This window comes from Trichosurus vulpecula, chromosome 1, assembly GCF_011100635.1.
Source record: "Trichosurus vulpecula isolate mTriVul1 chromosome 1, mTriVul1.pri, whole genome shotgun sequence".
Lineage (NCBI taxonomy): Eukaryota > Metazoa > Chordata > Mammalia > Diprotodontia > Phalangeridae > Trichosurus > Trichosurus vulpecula.
This window is the reverse complement of record NC_050573.1, coordinates 263410143-263430889: the sequence shown is the minus strand read 5'-3', so window position 1 is coordinate 263430889 and position 20747 is coordinate 263410143. Positions and strand designations below refer to the sequence as shown.

General features: G+C 37.5%; 1 protein-coding gene across 1 annotated transcript in view; it reads right to left on the bottom strand.

Moving 5' to 3' along the window:
* LOC118836753 (gamma-1-syntrophin-like) overlaps window positions 1-20747 on the bottom strand; it is a 197704-nt gene that overhangs the window by 165373 nt on the left and 11584 nt on the right. The window contains exon 3 of the mRNA XM_036743949.1: window positions 10075-10209. Coding sequence (XP_036599844.1) covers window positions 10075-10209 — 135 coding nt within the window. The remainder of the gene's footprint in view (window positions 1-10074; window positions 10210-20747) is intronic.

Genomic DNA, 20747 nt, shown 5'->3' with positions numbered 1-20747 from the left:
AATATGGCAGACACTGCAGATGGAAAATGACAACAAAATTTAATAATAAGAAGACATCTAACTTGATTGTCTTTGGCATAAACATTTCAAAGTACTTTCAGTTTCCCCAGGCTTCTCCTTTTCACAAAGCCCATCCTTTTGAATACAGTTTTTTTTCTGTAATATTATATGCTTGTGAATTTTGAAACACCACTATCTCCAAAGAATGAAAATTTACAATGAAACAAAAGTCAATGGAATTGGGCATAAGGAGACTGCATATTTCCAATGGTGATCTATGAATAAGAAAAGATTTAACATATCTGTATATATGTATATATACACACATACAGATATGTTTATGTATTTCTACATATATTTGCATATATATGAGTTGGTCAGGTAACAAGATTTAAAGAACAATTGATAGGCAGTCTGAGTAGCACATTTGTGCTCTCAAAATGTAAAAAAGGCCCAAAAGATCTCTACTATTTGAGGTTAATAGTCAGTGGAGGTTTTATGGAATAACGTGGTCAAGTATTGCACAAAATAAGAAGGTGGGAATAGTTTGTGATCTTCAGTAATAGGATTACCTGCTCTGATGAGACAATGGATCCTTTGAATTGCTGAAGTGTTAAAGGGAAATACAATAATTTGTTGGTTGAGGATAATGAGGCTCATAAGTAACCAATCAGTTAGAAGATTTACTCGACTTGGGGAGTCAAAAGGCCAGGGCTTAAATACCACATGGCTCTGCCACTCAGTAGTCATAGAAGTAGGAAAAGTCACTTAAGTACCATGAGCCTCATTCCCTATCCATTAATAAGAAATGCTAATATTACACTATATAGGGATGATTATGAGGGAAATGCTTTGTAAATTCTAAAGAGGGATCTAAATTTATTACAAATTATTATTATAACTAATGTTTTTATTTGGGGTTATTTAATTAACAGAGACACAGGTCCAACTTTTGGATGATAATAAATTGCTGATCTAGTACTCTGTCAATTTGAGCAATTCATTTCACTTCTTTAGCCCTGTTTCCTCTTTTGTAAAATGAGGGAATTGAGCTAAATTATTTGTAAGGCATATCCCAGCTCTAAATCCTGTGAACCAATAAGTTCTACCCTTACCCTCAATACCTACTTAAGAAAATCTCTTATTTGTTGTATCCATTATGTGATGGTCTGGAAATAGCTGGACTACCCTGTCTCGTGCCATCTAACCAAGAAGTAGCAGCATCTCCTAACTAATAAGATTAAAAGCAATTGTTACCTCCCCTTAAATTTCCCTCTGTTTACTTTTCATATCATGTAATTGCTATCCAAAATCATATGTTTTGTCCCACGAAGTTGATAATCAAAGACTTATATTGGGCTTTTAACAAAACCTATTTCTAGAACTTCAGAGCAATTTCCCTGAATAATTTCTTGTAATATTATATCCAAATTTTTTTTAATCATAACTTTCAGGTAGTCTGACTATTCTTGTATTGTTTTCCTCAATCTGTTCTCCAGATCAGTTGTTTTTCCTAATGAGATGTCTCAGATTCTTTTCTCCAGTTTCATTATTTCTTAGTGATCTATAACATCATTTGATTCCATTTGCTCAGTTTTCAAGGAGTTACTTTCTTCCTTAAGATTTTGTATCTCTTTTTCCAATTAGTTAACTTTCTTTTCATAATTTTCTTGCATTGCTTTTATATTTTTTTCCTAATTTTTCCTCATTCTCTTTTATTTTATTTTTGAATTCCTTTTTAAGTTCTTCCAAGATTTCTTTTTGGGCTTGTAACCATTTGACATCACTCTTTGGAGTAAGAGTGGCCTTTTTTTAACCTCATTATCTTCCTCTGAATATGAACCCAGATCTTTATAGCTATCTATGGTCAGGTTCTTTTTCCTGTGCTTACTCACTAACCTGTTCTATTTTATTTTTAGCAGCTTATTATTATCATTAAATATTAATTCTGAGTTGTGGGTAATATTGCCTCAGGGCTCAGGTCCTCCTTACTGTTATGTCTAGAGCCTCAACCTCAAGGACTCCTCTTCTCTCCTAAGCTACACTTAGTTCCCCCAGCCATGCTGTTACAAAAATGTTCTTGTTTCCTGTGATACTGCTTTCACAGGGCTTGTGCTCACTCCTCCTTGCCCACAGCCACAGTCCAGGATCATATCTTGTCAGCACCACTAAGCCTGACTTCCTCAAACAGCAGGGGGTCCTTCGGTCTTCCCTCACGTAGTCTGCTGGTTTTCAGATAAAAGTTTGTGAGGTAAAAGTTCCTGAGGTGAAATTTCTTGAGGCTGTGAGTGAGGTGAAAATTGAGGTGAAATTTCCCCGGGACCTATTCAGATTTGTGACAGAGCTGCTCCATTGTCAGCTTTTTATTGATTCAGTGGAATTGGCCTGGAGGTGTCTGTAGCTTCACTCAGGCCAAACTTCAGGTCCCTGGAGGTCATGTCTTTTCTGAGGTCCTCTCAAGTTGTCTAAGAGGACCACACTGCTTTACCCCTTTATTTTTGCTTCTTTACATTCATTTCATGGCGATTCCCTTTCTGTTTGTGCAGGAAGTCTAGAGAGCCTGGAAATCTCCAACTTATTCTACCATTTTCCCAGAATGCTTTGGCTATATCTGGAATGCTTCTGCACAATTTGTTTTGGTATTACCTAATACATGTATGGGACAGCTAGGTGGCACAGCAAATTAAGTTCCTGGTCTGAGGTCAGGAAGACTTATCTTTGTGAGTTCAAATTTCACCTCAGACACTGTGTGCCTGAGCAAGTCACTTAACCCTGTTTGCCTCAGTTTCTTCATCTGTAAAATGAGTGAAGAAGGAAAAGGCAAACCACTCCAATATCTTTGCTAAGAAAACCTCAAATGGGGCAATGAAGAATTGGACACAACTGAAAAAAAATGAGTGAACAACAATATAAGCATCATGTGTGAAACTAGTCAAGCTTCCTCATAAAATGGTTTATAAGCTTCACATTACACAGCAAAGAAATAGTAAGCACCATGCTTGATACTGATTTTAACCACATAGCCCTTCTATAAATACTTTGTCACTAGTACATAGAGTATCACTAGATTTTATTACTTGAATGGTTATTCCTTCTTTAGGAGGAACATTGAAAGAAAGGGTACCTTGATACCAAAAGTTATTCATGTCTTTCCACAAACTGACTGAATTGTTAGGGCAGGGCTAGAGGAGGCTCACTCTCTAACCATCAAAATAAAGTGAAGCATATATTGAACAAAGGGATCTGACCTGAGGTAATGGAAGAGGTGCTGGTGTTGGAGGTGGAGTTGGAATCTTGACATCACATTCAGTAAATCATTTCTCTTACCTTTCTTGTGAGATAGTGGTTTCAACCACATTAGATGCCTTCATAGATGACCTTATAAAAATCTGTTGACAGATTGTTGTATATGTAAGAGTTGGAGTGGATGGCCTCTGAGGTCCATCTTGACTGCGAGAGTCTTTGATTCTGTTTGACTAGGTGATTGTTATCGTCCCTCCTAGCTTAAAATCTTGAAATCCTATGTTGCTGTTTGTCATCCTGATTAGAAAATGCAAATGTTAGGGGGCAGCTAGGTGGCACAGTGAGTAGAGCACTGGCCCTGGAGTCAAATCCAGTCTCAGACACTTGACACATGTACTAGCTGTGTGACCTTGGGCAAGTCACTTAACCCCAATTGCCTTGCCAAAAAAAAAAAAAAAAGAAAATGAAAATGCTCAATCAGCAGAAGAATGGTTCTTTTCTATTGTGTGCACAATGGTACTACCTGGATCATGGTAGTGATGGTTTTTAGTGAGATATAGTTTTGTAAAGGGAGAAATTTGGGGCATTCTCCCCTCTGAGGGAGGACATGTGGCTCTATAAATACAGGCCTAGGTACTTTGCCTCACTTAGAACTTGTTTCATCGTTTTAAGCAAAGGGATTTGGAGCCAGGTTTTGGAGCCAGCTCAAGATGGATGCCCTGAAGAGCAAGCAGTCATCTTTGGCAGTGACCCTTGGAGCCCAATCAAGTGGTAAATGAGACAAGGAATCATTCAGCCACAATGCCACCTTTAGATGTCAACTTAGTGATATTAATACAATGAATCAAATGGGCTAAATTTAAGTCTACTTTCCCAGGAGACCAAAGGTAGCATAGGAGACAGTACACCCACAAGGTATTGGGGGGCAATGTGTGTACTTTTATTCTTGCCAATGGTTCTGAAGTAAATATTTCTTTGTAAAAGCTAATGGATGCTAGGCAGTTAAATGGAATTAGGGCACTAGTCTCTGATAACTAACTATGGGGAGAAAAATCATCTACAGGGTGCTTATATGTAAGGCAGTAGAGAAATACCCAAAAACCCCTCAGGGAAGGTAATACGTATTTATTAAGCACTTACTACTACATGTTAGAAATTGTGCTAAATGCTGGGGATACAAATACATGGAGAAAGAAAGATAGCCTTTGCCTTCAAGGAGCTTATATTCTAATAGTGGAAGTCAACACACAAAAGGCCATCCCAAGGACCCTGTAGTAAAGATATACCTAGTTTGATTCTGAAGGAGTAGGCCAGAGAATACTTGTTCTGTGTGTGTGTGTGTGTGTGTGTGTGTGTGTGTGTGTATGTGTGTGTGTGTGCGTGTGTGTGTGTGTGCGTGTGTGTGTGTGTGTGTGTGTGTGTGTACACATGGGCACATGGACCCATGATTTCAATTGCCTTTCAGGAGACAGAGGATAGACTAATGAATAGAGAGCCCTGCTCAAACTCAGGAAATTCTTGGTTTAAGTCATGCCTCTGACACATGTTTAATGGCTCAGTGCTCCAGATAATTCTGCTAATCTATGAGGTTCAGAAAGTGTATTGATCTGTATTGGTAGAAAGAGTTACCTCATTAGGAATTCCTTCTACAAAAAAAAATCACAAGAACAATCCAGAAATCTAATCCAATAAACATTTATTAAGCACATATGATGCACCAGGAACTGTGTTAAGCTCTGGGGATAAAATTAATAAAAATAAAGATAATCTATACCCTGAAACAGCTATAATCTAAAAAGGGAGACAACACACAAAAGGAGACAGGAAAGCTGTGGTGGGGGAGTTGTATGAGGGGGTTGGGAGAGGAGGGAGGACTCAGTGCCAGGAGGTACTATGATCCATTGAGTTGAAAACAGTCAGAGTAGCTAGATGGCTCAATGGATAGAATGCCAGGCCTGAAGTCTTCTTCCTGAGTTCAAATCTGGCCTCAAACACTTGCTAGCTATATGACCCTGGACAAGTCACTTAACTCTCTTTGCTTCAGTTTCTTCCTCTATAAAATGAGCTGCAGAAAGAAATGACAAACCACTCCAATATCTTTGCCAAGAAAACCCCAAATTATATCACAGAGTCAGACATGACTGAAAATGACCCAACAACAAGGGAGCAGATGCAAGGTGATGTGATTTGGACAGTTCAATTTCTGCCCTCTATAAAGGAAGGCATTGGGAAGCATTTGGTACTCTGCCCTCCAGACCTCCCAACAAAGGGGAGAGAAAGTTGAGGGAGATGCAGTCAATAAAAGTTTGAGTTATCAGTTTGCTAATGAGATTAGAGGTGATGAGCACATGCTGGGAGTAGCATCTTGCTGCATGGAGTTGAGACCTGGCAGAGCAGCAGGTACAAGATGGAGTGAAAATAAATATCAACAGTGCAAAATTGTAGCCTCATTTATTTATTTATTCATTCATTTGTTTGTTTATTTGTTTACTTATTCATTCATTTATTCATTCATCCCTTCATTCATTTATCTATCTTTTTATCTATTTATTTTTGCCAAAAGCAGCATTCAATATCTTTTTCTCTTCATATTTCTAATATCATTTTGCTTGGATCGCTTTTCAATATTTCAGATTTAATTTATTTGTCCTTTCTTCATTAGATTGTAAGTGCCTTGATATCAGAGGTGTGGCATAACTATCTTTTTAAACTTACTCACTATCACAATGTCTGGGGCATAGGAAACAATTTGTAGTTCTAGTAACTGTCCCTTCATAAAATGAATAATGTTCATAAACTTTTTAGAAGATGTCTATTGCAAGATTTCATGTATATCCATGAGATGTTGAGTTAATTAACCTGATTAAATCCATAAACATAACCTTCAAATCTAGACATTATTCTTACCCTTTCTAATGATAGATGTTAGTAGTATACATTATTGGTGATTTCCATTTGCACAGGTTTTTTGGACTAGTACAATTGTACAAGTAAAGGCTATTTGAAATTCTGGGTTTGTATTGCCATTTCTTTCTAATTAAAAGGACTTCTGCAGTAACTGAGTTATGGCTATCTGTATAGATTTCACCAGTACCAGATGTTCTACCAGATGAGATTGGTTTCATAGCACAAAATACTTCAGGTTATGGGATGGCACCAATCCTACAACATAAGTCACCTTTATCTTCAAGAACACATTAAGGCCACAGAGGTCAAACTGAGATGACCAATTAAATACCATACGAAAGTGCATTGCCCATAATTCTAGGATTCCCAGATGTTCAATGGTCAGTTTTCAACTTTGTAGAGTAAGGAAGCAATGGCTGAATACCATGGCCCATCAATTGCTTTTAAGCCCCCAGAGAACTATTTCATGTCATTATTCTATAGCTTGCTGAACCCAGTTGCCAATTCCACCTACCATATTGCTTATATGGATTGCATGCCAACTAGTTATCATTCCATCATCAATCCAGGTCAGCTATATGTCATATACATGACTCTAGTTTATTGTGTGGTGCCATCATTTTAATGAAACAGATCCTGGTATCTCTGCCTCCTTTAGCCAAGTTTACTGAGCAATACAGATGTTTAATAGTTTGAACAGTTCCCTAGCTTGGTGTTTCTTCAAGTGGATTTAGAGTTTGATACTTTGCCATCACTGTACTGTGACAGCTGGCCTCATAAAGACATGTAGATAAGAGCAGAAGGAGGTCCTGAAGGAATATGGCATTAGATGGGTCATTTTTAATAGGTGGAATAAAGCAAAGTAGGTGAAGCTAGGTGGCAAAGTAGACAGAGTGCCAGGGCTGCTGAATCAGGAAGACTTGAGTTCAAATTTGGCCTCAGTTATACATATATACACATACACACACACACACACACACACATACATACATATACATATAGACATATATATATACACATACACACATATGTATACACATATACACATATATTCATATATACACATGCACACATATATACATACATATACATATATACATATATATTTTATATATGTGTGTGTGTGTGTGTGTGTGTATATATATATATATATATATATATATATATATATATATATATATATATATATATATATATATATATATATATGTCAGGGCTGTCCAACCTTAAGTGTTTATTGAAACAATAGACAATATATTTTGATTTGCTATTTAATTGAGAGCACTGCAGTAGCTCGACTTCATTTACTAAAGCATTTATGTAAATTTCTATTCTTGTACGTAGGCCTCATATATCGCACTGCAAGCCACACGTGTGCCACATTTTGGACAGCCTGGATATACGTTATATGTGTATGTGTGCATATGTATGAATGTATATACACATTTATGTATATATAGTCAAAATGGTGGATACACACATATATATACACACATATGTATACATACACATATGAGTATATATACATACGCAATACACATGCATATAAGCATATGCATATATTTATATGTATGTTTATGTATATATTGTGTATGTGTGCATCTCTATATGTGTGTATATAATAATATATACACTATATAGTATATATTTGCAGGCTGCAGTCATCAGGATATAGTAGCTTTAGAAACAGTCTCTGTCTTTTGACATTTATAAGCTGAAAGGATTCCTCAAAGGATTAGGATAGTAAATATCAAATTTCACAGTCATCATTCTGTTGGGAAACTTCAGAAATGGACAGAATAATGTGGACCTTTACTGCATCTCCCTTATTCATAGTTGCAATGGAAAGCAATAGAAGTAACAGAATGATGTCTCTTGGTGTGCTAGCATGGCTTCAGCTTACCAGGGCCTTCTCTGGCCACCCACATCTGTTTAGTAGCCTCTGGGGTCTGATAGTATCAATGATTTGGGGAGGGCAAAGAAAGGAGTGGAGAGCTCTTGATATAAACAGTTGAAATAGTTTTTCCTTTAGGTGTCTTTTCTCTGTTTATGTCAGGCAGAGGAGAGTATGTTGGCTGTGCAGTGGTGAGTGAGGAACTTGTAGTCCCACTCCTGATATTATCATTGTTCAAAGAGAGAGGAGAAATTGCAATATCTTAAGCTATTGATTTGATGCTTTACAAACATAACAGGTTGACTTCTCTGTCATGGCTTTTGATCTAAGTTTCCTCTGTTATTCTGAGCTCTCCTCATTTTTTTGTTCCATTCTCCTTAACATGAAGACAAAACTCACAAATAAACAAAGATTTTTTGAGTACTGGACCTGCCAGAGTGCATGCATTCTAGGCACAAGCTAAAATAATGTTGGCTTACATCAATCATGCAAGTCCAAAACATTGGTCTTACTTTGTGAGAATACAAAATAAATTCACCACTATCCTGTCACTAAGATGGAGGAAGAGTAGTCTTATGGGATTTCTCTAATCAGCTTTGACAACTGGAGCACATGATTCAAGATGATTTAAATGGTCTGTGACAAAAAGATAGTTAACAGTCTGTGAAATGTCCATTATCCTTAGTTGGAAGGATCCTACTGATTTAAGACCTTGCCTTGGTCCCACTGGGCATTAGAGAGCAGGCAAACACTAGTTCAACAACAAGCAACAAAGAGCAATCAATCTGAGGTGAAACTAGCAATGTTTTATGAATGTGTTCTGAATAGCCAAAGGGGGCAGGTTAATCAATAGGGCAAGACAGAGCAGGTCATTCAATGTCCCCTCTTTAATAATATTCTCCAAGTAGATAGGGTAAGCCTTGTGTAACCAGACTCTAGAGTCATGCTGTACAGACCTGTAATAATTATAGTCCATCCAAAATGACAATGTGGGCTCTTCTGTCTTGGAGGGGAAAGAATCATGAGCTCTGAACAAGCGGTGGCTATGCGAATTGGAATTGGACTTTGGATTTGTAGGAGCAGGCTCAGCGCTACTCATCCTTCCTTTCTAAGCAAGGGGAATCCAGGATGTTTCCTTAGACTATAATTCCCATAAGCCTATTTAGCCATACTCTGGAGCCTGGTTAAACTCAGAAAATAAAGCCTTTCTATGTTACATTGGGTAGAATTTGGCACAAACATAACATCACATTTTAAAAATGAAAAATATATGATAAACAAGAGATCTCATGCTGAGTGGTCAATTCTTTTTTAGTCAATAAAATTTAATTTGAACTAGTGACATATTTTAGGCCTTTAGTTTGATTCTAGGAAAATCTAGGGTTTGAGATAAAATTCACAGTCCTTTACTGGACTTAATGTCAATGTGGTTTAATGTCAACTGTAGTTTAATGTCAACAGAAGAAAACACTACAACTCTGACATCATTCTGTCAATGACACCTATGCAATTATTCATATGTGATCCACTTGGGAAAATCATTCACACAAGGTTCAGTGACAGGCTACATATCAACCTCATGCTTCACTGAAAATGAGTGAAGCAAATTGTCTGAACACTGACTTCAAAAGTCAAATGTGATGGCAGTAGAATACCAGTACCAGGGCAGAATAACCCACATATTGTTCATGCAGGTCCTATGGGAAATGGAAGGAGAATTTGGCATGTCATCTGAATAGTTTGTGGTGACTAGAGGGAATGAAAGCCACTCTATTTATGTAATAAAAATAAAAGATAATAGAACATCAGATTGTACAACAGTCCTTGGTGTTCAGTTCTAGGTCAAAACTGGTATTATGTCAGGGGAAGTATTCTTTTTCTTTGATTTAACAAGAGGTACATATAGGCAGTATTTTTATGTAGTTCTTGCAGGTAAGGACACATTGAGCAAGTTCTCTGCATAGATTGATCTAAAAAAAAAACAAAAAGAAAAACAAAAACAAAACTTCAACAGAAGAAAAACTACTTACACCAGAATAGAAAGGCTCGCCAGACACACATATCACATCCTGCTCCTGGATCATCAAAATATCTTTGGCTAGGTGCAGTCGCACTTTGAAAGGTTCCTGATTACCATCCTGCAGCAAACAAATTCCTGTCTTTGTCTTTAGTAGGAAAAAAAAGGAAAGAAAGAGGGGAAATAGTATGCTTAGTTTCAGATTGTTATTTCAATGGCCAAATTACATTCAAACATCAAGGATAAATAGCATTTGTGAGCTGGGCAAATAACCTGATGAATCTAGGATTAAAGCTTTAGCAGAACTTCTTCTGCATAAAGAAAGAGAAAGTAACCATTTAAATTAAAGTAAAGCTATGTATGAAGAAATTGAGTTTGTGAGTTAGAAAATGAATAGCAAGATTATTTGATAAAAATGAGAATTTTGCCTCCAGTTTTCCTAAATAAAATGAACTCTAAGTCTTTGTTTTGAATGTTTTTTAACTTCAGGGTACAATATAAGACATGAATTGTTTTTCTTGATATTACTCTGGTCCTTCAGTAGTTACTCATTAACTTTTACACAACTATATGCAATGGAAATATAGAAGGAAACTGATTTGGAACATTTTTCATGGATCTGGGCATGAGTATTTTGTCTCCATACGCAGGGGCACATGTCCTCTGCCCCCTTCCTAAAGGGCATAAACAATCTCTGTAGAAAGCAATCTGTTGACTCATGCCCTTTAGCATGGGGACAGATCATATGTGTCCCTCTCCACAAAGCCAAAATATTTAGGTCTAGCTCTATGGAAAAATTTCAATCCACCACTACCACTAACACCACCCCTCATCCCACCCCACTCCCACAGGAAAAAAAAAAAGATTAAAAATGATTGAGCAAATTGGTTCCATGGGGAAGAAAGAGACAATAAGGTAACCACTTGTTTGAGACATATTAATTACCTACCCTGATTCGTTATTTTGTTGTGGAGGTGATTCTGAGTTCTTGAGGTCAATGCCAAAGAATTAAAAGCTCTGTTAAGTCCTACCAAGTTAGCAAAGTTTTTCAATGTGGACTTAGCACAAGACTATCTTCCAAAGGATCAGTCTATCTAGGGTGGATAAAGTCATCTTCAGAAAGTTCCCTACTAAGTAACAAAAAATTTTAGCTACATTATGTCACTGAGACCAATAATTAAGGCATGAAAGAATTTTGTCCTGCCTCTGTAATAGAGGAAGTAAATGTGCTGATGAAATCACAGATCCTTGAAGTCGAAGAATAAATCACTAAGCCAATTGTTTCTTTTAATTTTGGGTGGGGGGGGCTCTTAAGTCTTTGGTTAACCCAGCTGCATAGAATACAAACATAAACTCATAGCAAATAATTCACTCAAACTCTGCCACTCCAAGAGATCCTTATAAGAATCAAATCTAGTGATAAACATATGAGATAAAATATGGCGTTTGCATCATATAAGGGTACAGGAACTGGGGAGGGTATTTACTCAGTGAGTGGACTCTTCCTCTTAATTACATAATCACTACAAAGTTTGAATCACTATAAAGTAGGAAGTCTCCCTCAATCTTCCTTTTAACTTACACCTTAAAATACATTCTCACTGTATCAAACACTATAAGGTAAAACATAGAGTGAAAACATGATAACTGGGCATAAAGGGAAACCTGTTCCTATCATTTCTGGTTATCTTTAAATTTTAGAATTTCTACATGAATTGTTTATCTCCTATTACTTATAGCATCTTCTTTAAAAAGTTCAGTATCCTTATATATTTATTAAGAAAAATCATAAAATAAATGATTAATTCTATTTAAATATTCCTGGAAGTGAATCCACCATCATTTTGGCCAGAGGCTAACAGCTTCTAATGTCAGCAATTATGTCAGAAGTTTTCTAGTACATATTCTTCATTTTGCACATAAAGAAATTGGGGCCCAGGAAAGTAAAATAACTTGGTGGATATATATGTTACCTAGTTCCCTCAGTATAGACCATATAGACAGTATACATCTCTCTCTTGAAATGTTCCTCTTTTTTCAAAGCCCACCTCAGATAGCATCATGATGATGCTTTCCCTGCTAGATGTAATCTCACCTTCTTTTGAATGACTTGGGACATTGTAGCTCCTTTAATTTTTGTTTTTTGGTAGTTTCAGTAATGCCTGACTCTCCATTACACCATCTGAGGTTTTCTTGGCAAAGATATGGTAGTGATTTGTCATTTCTCTCTCCAGCTCACTTTACAGATGAGGAAACTGGGGCAAAAATTTAAGTGGTTTTTTCCAGGGTCACACAGCTAGTAGTGTCTGAAGCTAGATTGGAATTCAGGAAGATCAGTCTTCCTGACTCGAGGCCTGGTACTTTATCCACTGTACCACCTAGCTGTCCATGACCCCGTCAATACATTATACCTAATAGTCTGTCACAGCCTCAAGGAAAGGGATTCTATCTTTTTTTTTTCTTTAACCCACAGACCATGACATTTGCCGAATGTGACTTGCCCACAATAATTGAAATAAAAGACATCATCAAGTGGATGTATCACCAGAGAAGGGAACTGGCTTATCAGGATGGAAGAATGATAGATAGGAAACAAACAGCCTGAATGCTACACTACCACACATGAAATGTTAATAAAAAAATCAGACAATAGCTTATAGGATATTAGGTGGATCCTCTATGGAACATTTGTTCACACAATTGCAGAGACAAGAATTAAATCAGATAAAAAAGTTTGGAGGAGCTATGATTTGCAGTGTTAAAATGATTACCCACTCCAACGAAATGACAAAGCCACTGAAGTACTGGACTGTAAATATTCCCAACATCTACCACAAGACCTTGCACAGAGTAGGAATTCAACAAATTTCTTGAATTATAGTGAATTAATAAATGAGATTTGTTGAATTTAATATAAATGAATACTTGAATAAGCTGGAAAACTGATTTTTATGCATTTTTGTAGGGGAATATCTCTTCACAATGCAATTTGTGCAGAATATCAAAATAGATTGAAACTAGAAGATGCCACTGACACAACGTGTACAATAAATGGGAAGTTCATTTTTGGTACATTTACTTTTCTTCCATATGGATATGAAGCAAAAAAATGATCCATGTACCCTTCTCATTTTGACAGTATTTTGAAGGATAACTCACTTAAATACATAGCATTATGTTATTTTTGTAATATTTCTGAAGCACAAGTATATCACATCACTTTCCTGTTCCAAAATCTTCAGTGAGGGTCCATTATCTTACCTTGCAGATTCCTTACTCTCTCTTTCAAAGAACATGTATGGACTGACATCAACCTAACATACATCTCAGAATTGTCTTTCATGCACTGTTTGTTATACCCAAATTTACTACTAAGCATCTTGTCTTCTCATTGTGCCATCTTCTACTTCTAATAACTTTCACATTGAAATTCCATGTCCAGAACAGACTCACTCCTCATCTCCACATTTTGAAATTCTACCATTCTTTTAAGGACCTGCTTCAGTCCTACCTTTTCACTCAGGAATACCCAGATATTCATATTCATATCCATATTCTCTCTCTCTCTCTCTCTCTCTCTCTCTCTCTCTCTCTCTCTCCCCCCTCTCTCTTTCTCTCTCTCTCTCCCTCTTCCCTTCCTCCCTCCTTCCCTCCCCCCTTCCTCCCTGTCACTCTGCCTCCCTCAAATCACATTCTTTTTTAAAAAGTTTCCTATGTACTGTCATAAAAACAACTTACTTTCACATGCTTAACAACTTTATTATATAAAGTTTACATAGTATTTTAAGGACCACCAAGTAATTGGGAGTATCTTACCCTCTTATTGAACTATAAGCCTCCTGAGGAGAGGAACCAAATTATTTTTTTTCCATTTTTGCATTCCTAGCACCAAGCAGAATAATTTGTAGGTGTATAAAAATGTTCATTGAAATAATGAATGTTGTGTAATCTAAAGGGATGTGAGATGAACTAGGGAAGGGTAGACTCACCACAGTGTAAGTCAAAACCCTGCATTAAATACTACTATGTCCAGGATACTGTATTAGATACTCAGAGAGATGCAAAGTTTAAATAAGTAGTCTTTATTCTCATGGAGTTTATAGTCTAGAAAAGGAGTAAGAAACAAAGGCAAATAAGTATACAACACAGTAATACATGATGAGAACATTAGTGATATGCAAAACAAGGGGATGTGTGAGGTTTGATACCAAAAGTTGTTATCAGTAGGAGGGTTCAGAAGGGAAGCCTTCTTTGAGGTGTCAAGATTTGAGTAAAAATTTCAAAGATGGATATGAATTCAATGGCAAAATCAATCAATAAATCAATCAATAGACCTTCATTAAGTGCCTACTATGTTCCAGGAACTCTACTAAGCACTGGAGATACAAAAAGAGGCAAAAGACAGTTCCTGCCCTCAAGGACCTTACAATGTGATGGGGAGAAAAATGCAAATATTACATATATATGTATATATGTATATATATTATATGTATAATGATGATGAATTAAAAATAATTAACAGAGGAAACCCACTAGAATTAGGAGGGGCTGGGAAAGAATAGATAGAATAGATAGGATTTTAATTGAGACTTGAAAGGAACCTAAGGAAGTCATTAGGGAAATTGAGGAAAGGTATTCCACACATAGAGATTAGGGAGAGAAAATGCCAGGATATAAAAGATAGAATATTTTGTTTGTGGAATAGCTAGAAGGCTGGTGTCACTAGATAAAACAGTAAATGTAAAGGAGTAAAGTGTAAGAAGGCTGAAAAGATGGGAGAGAGCTAGATTATGAAGGGCTTTGAGTACCAAACACAACATTTTGTATTTTATCCCAAAGGTGATAGGGAGTCACTACTGTTTATTGGTTGTGGGTGTGGGTGTGTGACATTCTTGGACTTGAGTTCTAAGAAAAGCACTTTGGTGGCTGAATGGAGAGTTGAATGAAGTGGGGACAGATTGGAGACAGGCAGACCCCCCAGCAAGTTATGGAAATAGTTCAAGTGTGAGGTGATGAAGGCCAGCGCAAGAGTTGTGGCAGTGTCAGAGGAGAGAAGGGGCGTATTTGAGAAATATTGCAACAGTAAAATTGATAGACCTTAACAGCAGATTGGAAATGGGGGGGGGGGGAAGAGAGATAGAGAAAAGTCAGGGATAATTCCTAGACTTTGAGCCTGAGGAAATGGGAGGATGTTGTTTCCTTCCACAGTAATAAGGAAGGCAGGAGCAGGGGAGGGTTAAACAAGTGTGGGTGGGGGGAGGATGAGTTAAATTTTAGACTTGTGATTAAGATGTCCACTGGACATCCAGTTTGAGATGCTTGAAAGACAGTTGAAGATGTGAGACTGGAGGGGGCAGAGAGGTTGGGGTAGGATACTTCATCAACTGAAGTAATTTAGAGGGAAAAGAGAAGAGGGCCCAGGACAGAACCCTGAGGGGTACAGTTAGAGGGTACAATCTGGAGGATAATCCAGCAAAGGAGACTGAGAAGGATCAGTCAGGTAAGAAGAGAACCAGGAGAGAGTGGCATCCTGAAAGCCTAGAAAGAAGAGAGTATCAAGGAAGAGAAAGTGATCAACAGTGTCAAAGGCTGCAGAGAAGTCAAGGATAATGAGGATTGAGAATAGGTCACTGTATTTGGCAACTGAGAGATCACTAGTAACTTGGGAGAGACAGTAAAAATTGAATGATAAGTTTGGAAGCTAGATTTTTAGGGGTTAAGAAGAGGGTATGAAGAGAGAAACTAGAGGCATCTATTATAGATTTTTTTTCAAGGAATTTAGGTACAGATGATAGAAGAGATATCAGATGACAGTAGGGATAGAAGAATCAAATGAGGGTTTGTCAGGATTGGGGAGACATAGGCATGATTGTAAGCAGTAGGGAATGAGCAAGTAGTTAGGAAGATATTAAAATAAATGATAGAATGAGGATGACAGAGTAGGCAATTTTTTTAGAGGAGATGGGATGGAATGGCATTTCCTGAACATGTAGACAGGTTAGACTTGGCAAGAAATAAGACAACTTCATCAGGTATGAAGAAAGACATAGTGAGAGAAGGCATCTGGGTGATAGGAGATGAGAAAGAAGGGAAAAGAGGCAGTTAATATCAAACGGCCTCATTTTTTTTTTATTTTTCAGGTAAAATTTGAGTCAATTATTGTAGCAGAGAGTATGAGGTGGGGGGAGGTGGGAGGTTTGAGGAAGGCTGAAGATGTTTGGAACAACCATTGTGGAGAATGGAATAGTGAGTTGGATAAGGGAGGTATAGTAGGAATCCCTAGCGGTAGAGAGGGCCCAGTTGAGATTGTGTAATGTAAATTTATAGTGAACTCAGTAAGAATGGTTCTGTGATGTTCTCCACCTTTATTCAGAAGCATGTGTTTAGAAGGAGTGGCAAATGATATGAATTATCCAAGGCTGAGGCCTGGTTTTATAACTGGTGATATAACAAGGGGGCTAGGGGTTCCAGTGCTTAGCACTGTGACTGGAACATAGTAGGATCTTAATAATTGTTAATTGATTGATTGACTGAGAATGAGTGAAGGTGCACTCAGTACTGGCCAGGGTGTTCAGGGAAGCTATGTCATATGGAGGGAGGCAGGTTTCATCAGTAGATGGAAGGATTGAGAAAGAAAAATATTAAAAAAAAATCTATTGCCTGATATTCAAAGACCTTTTCAATCAGGAGCCATGCACCCCCACCCTCCCAACCTCCCAACAACCTCCATATCTAGTTTTATTTCTCATTATTCCTTCAATGAACTTTATGCCACAGTCAAACAGGACTATTCTATTACACCCCACCCCTACCCCAAATGTGCCCTGTATTTTCTTGCCTCCTTTCCTTTGATTTTGTTTTTGCCTATCCCTAGAAAATCCTGTTCCATCTTTGGAAACCTGTAGATCATCTTGCAAACCCCATTCCCTACCCAAGCACGTGATTCCTTATCCTATTCTCCCTCAACCTCCCAACTCAAAATTTCAACGAATCACTATCCATCCTTTACACTGTGCCCTCTGCAATGCCTGTTCCATGGAAAACAAACTTCGCTTCATCCTGAATCTTCACCTCTGATTGTATTGGGAAAGCTTCTAGCTTTTTCCTGTTACATATAATGCTTGCTGATGGTTTCAGATAAATATTACTTATCATTTTAAGGCAAACTCCACTTATTCCTATGCTCTCTAGTGTTTTTTAATAGAATGGGTGCTATGTTTTGTTAAAGGCTTTTGTTGCATCTATTGAGATAATCATATGATTTCTTGATATCTCATAGAATCTTTAGTTTTCACTTGTTATTCTAATTTTTAAGGTATTATTTTCTTCAGCAAGCTTTTGTACTTCCTTTTCCATTTGGCCAATTCTATTTTTTAGGGAGGTATTTTTCTCAGTGAATTTCTGTGTGTCTTTTTCCATGCTACTGACTTTTTTTCATGATTCTCTTGCATTACTCTCATTTCTTTTCCCAATTTTTCTTCTACTTCTCTAATTTGCTTTTTAAAATCCTATTTAAGCTCTCCCAGGAATTCTTTTTGGGCCTAAGACCAAACTACATTTTTCTTTGTAATTTCACATGTAGCTATTTTGACACTATTGTCCTTGTCTAAGTTTATGCCTTCATCCTCCCTTTCATCATAGTAACTTTCTGTAGTGAAACTCTTTTTATTTGCTTGTTTTCTTTTTTTTTTTTGACTTGGTGTTTCTATGTGAAAGTTCGGCTCTAGCCCTGCACTGTCACAAACTTTTTTTGTTAGGGCTCTGGGTCTTACTGCTGGTTTTCACTGGGCTTCAGCACTTAGCTTCTTGATGTTTCTGGAGGGTTGGCTTCCCTTCTGGCTTGTACTGGGGCATGGGGCCTCCCTTTTGGACAGCCCTGTGTGTGGAGTTTAGCTTCTGTTCTGCTCTGGGTGTGGGGCCCTGCTTCTGGGTTGCTATGGAAATAAGAACCCTCTGAAGTAGGTCCCAGGTGTGGGGTCAGGCTGTTGACCAGCCCCAAGGAGGGGCTTCACTACTGGTTAGCAGTGGGGTCAAGACCTCTCTCATGGCTTGTGCTGGAGGTTGCATCACTGGGATGGGGCCTTATTGCTCTGCACAGACTGCTCACTAGCCTAGGATGCTGCTGGTTTGCCATTGAGTGGGGCTTCACTGATGGATTACCACAGGCTTGGAGCCTTGGTACAGACCCCCTGCTGTGAGGCTGGCTACTACTGCTGCTGCTGCTGCTCTTAGACCTTGCTTTCCTCCCACCCCAGCAAGACAGACCTTTCTTGCCAGGCTGGTAAGCTGCTTCCCTGTGCCCAGATTAATTCTGAGGTGGTTTTCAAGTTGTTTGGAGGGGAATTGGGGAAAGCTTCAGAGGGTTCCTTCTTCACTCTGCCGTCCAGGCACTGGAAGTTCCAGGCAATAGATTTTAATTTGAATTAAAAGGATATAAGGAGACCCTGAAGGTTTTCAAGCAGAGGAGTAACAGTCAGATTTATGTATAAAGAAACTTAGTTTGGCAGTGATGTAAAAGATGGATTGAAAGGGAGACGGTAGAAATGAGAAAGCCTGTTAGGAATTCATTTTGAAAGTCCAATCCAAATATAAAGAATACTTGTGGTCATAGCTATGGGAACAGCAAAGAAAATATTAACGAATCAATCAATAATAATGATAACTAGCAGTTAGATAGTGCTTTAAGGTTTGCAAAGTGCTTTACAAATGCTGTGTCATTTTATCCTCACAAAAACCCTGGCAGATGGTTGATAATATCGTTCTCATTTTAAAGAGGAGGAGACTGAGGCAACCAGGGTCATACAGCTCATAAATGTCTGAGGAGGTATTCAAACTCGAGTTTTTTTCTGATTCTAGGTTTAACTCTCCATCCACTGAGACACTTAGCTGAACTGAATAGGATTTGAGGTGATCCAGAACTTAAAGTAAAAGGAGAAAAAAGAGGATAAGGATAATATTCAGTTTTTGAATATGCAAGGCTGAGTATGTGGTATTGTCACTAACAGCAATAAGGAAGTCAGAAAGAAGAATGCACTTTGGGGAATGAAATTTAACTCTGTTTGGATCATGCAGGGTTTACATTGCAGAATATCCAAGGGGAAATGCTTATAAAAGTAGGAGATGGAGGTCAGAAGACATATATTTTGTCAGTATGTAAAGATGACAGCATAGTCATAACTGTGAACAATGTCTCCATATACTTCTGCTACAAACATGAGAACACAGGATGTAGGATGCTGGAGTTCATCAGTTCCAAACCTTCTTAGTAGTCATTGTCTAGTCATTTTTTTCAGTTGTGTCCAATTCTTCATGGGCCCATTTGGGATTTTCTTAATAAAGATACTGCAGTATTTTGCCATTTCCTTCTGCTTAAGTGAAGTAAACATGGTTAAGTGACTTACCAGGGTCACATAACTAGTAAGTGTCTGAGGTCAGAAAGATGAGTCTTCCTAACTCCAGGCCTGGTAATTTATCCACTCTGCCATCTAGCTGTTCCTTCTTTTTATTTACACTCAAGGACATCAAGATCTATTGAGCTTGAACCACTGTGCCAAGCTTACACAGCTAGTTAGTTGAAGATCAGGAAATAGCCTCCAGGCCCTTCTATCTCTCAGACCAATCTCCTTCAAACTACACCATAATTAAAGTTTTTCTAAAAGCAAAACTCATCGTCACTTGAGGAAAGGGTAAGGTTTCCCCTGATATCACCATGTATCCATGAACATAATCCTAGATTCTTCCTAGCTAAGATTTTTTTCTACAGTCAGTCAGGCTTTGTAGTTTGGTAAAGAGGAAGGTAAATTTTTGAATAATGAGCAAATTTCCATGGAGGCAGTGGGGAAAGGACTGGAAAGGGAAGTAAGAGAGAATCAAAGACATCATTTTGATACTTCTTAGTTGTATGCATAGGACTGATCCTACATCACTTCCAACTAAGATCAAAGTAGAACAAAAAATTACTGTCTGGCATTGCTAATCTTGGTAAGGAGCCCCAAGTATCACTGCTTCCACTTTAGTGTATCTTCAATTTTCAATTATTACTTCCCATATACATTAACTGTTGTATCATCAGGGTAAAAGAGGAGGTCATTTTTTTCTTTACTCAGAAATAATTGGAAACAAGTGCCTTTCTTCTGAAATAGCCTCCAATTTGTCCAGTACATATCTTGTTTGAATATAATTGTTTGCATGTTGTTTTCCCCATTAGATTGTGAGCTTTTTAGGAGCAGGGACTATTTTTTACCTTTCTTTCATAGTAAATATTTAATAACTATTTATTGACTAGACTTGGTATGTAGTGTCATTCAATAGTTGTTTGAGTTGAATTAAGATAAATATATTTCAAAATAATTAGCAAAATATTCTATAAATTAAAGAAATATGATTATGCCTATCAATTTTGCATGACTCAAAAGAACATATCAGTCTCTGCCATTTACACTGGGGCAGATGAATAAAAACTTTTGGACTGAATAACCACTTCAAGTTTGTATGTTTTTAAAGTATTCCATTTAAAATATGCTTTAAGGTTTTGATGAATCTGTGCTCACATCAGCATGGATATTTCTTCCAGCAGATGAGACACCTAAATGTTCATGCTCTCGTCTTATGTGTGCCTCTTGTTCATGTCCTTCTACAAGTGCTCTTGGGTAAAGAGTGGTGGTTATTAAATATGATCTGAAATTA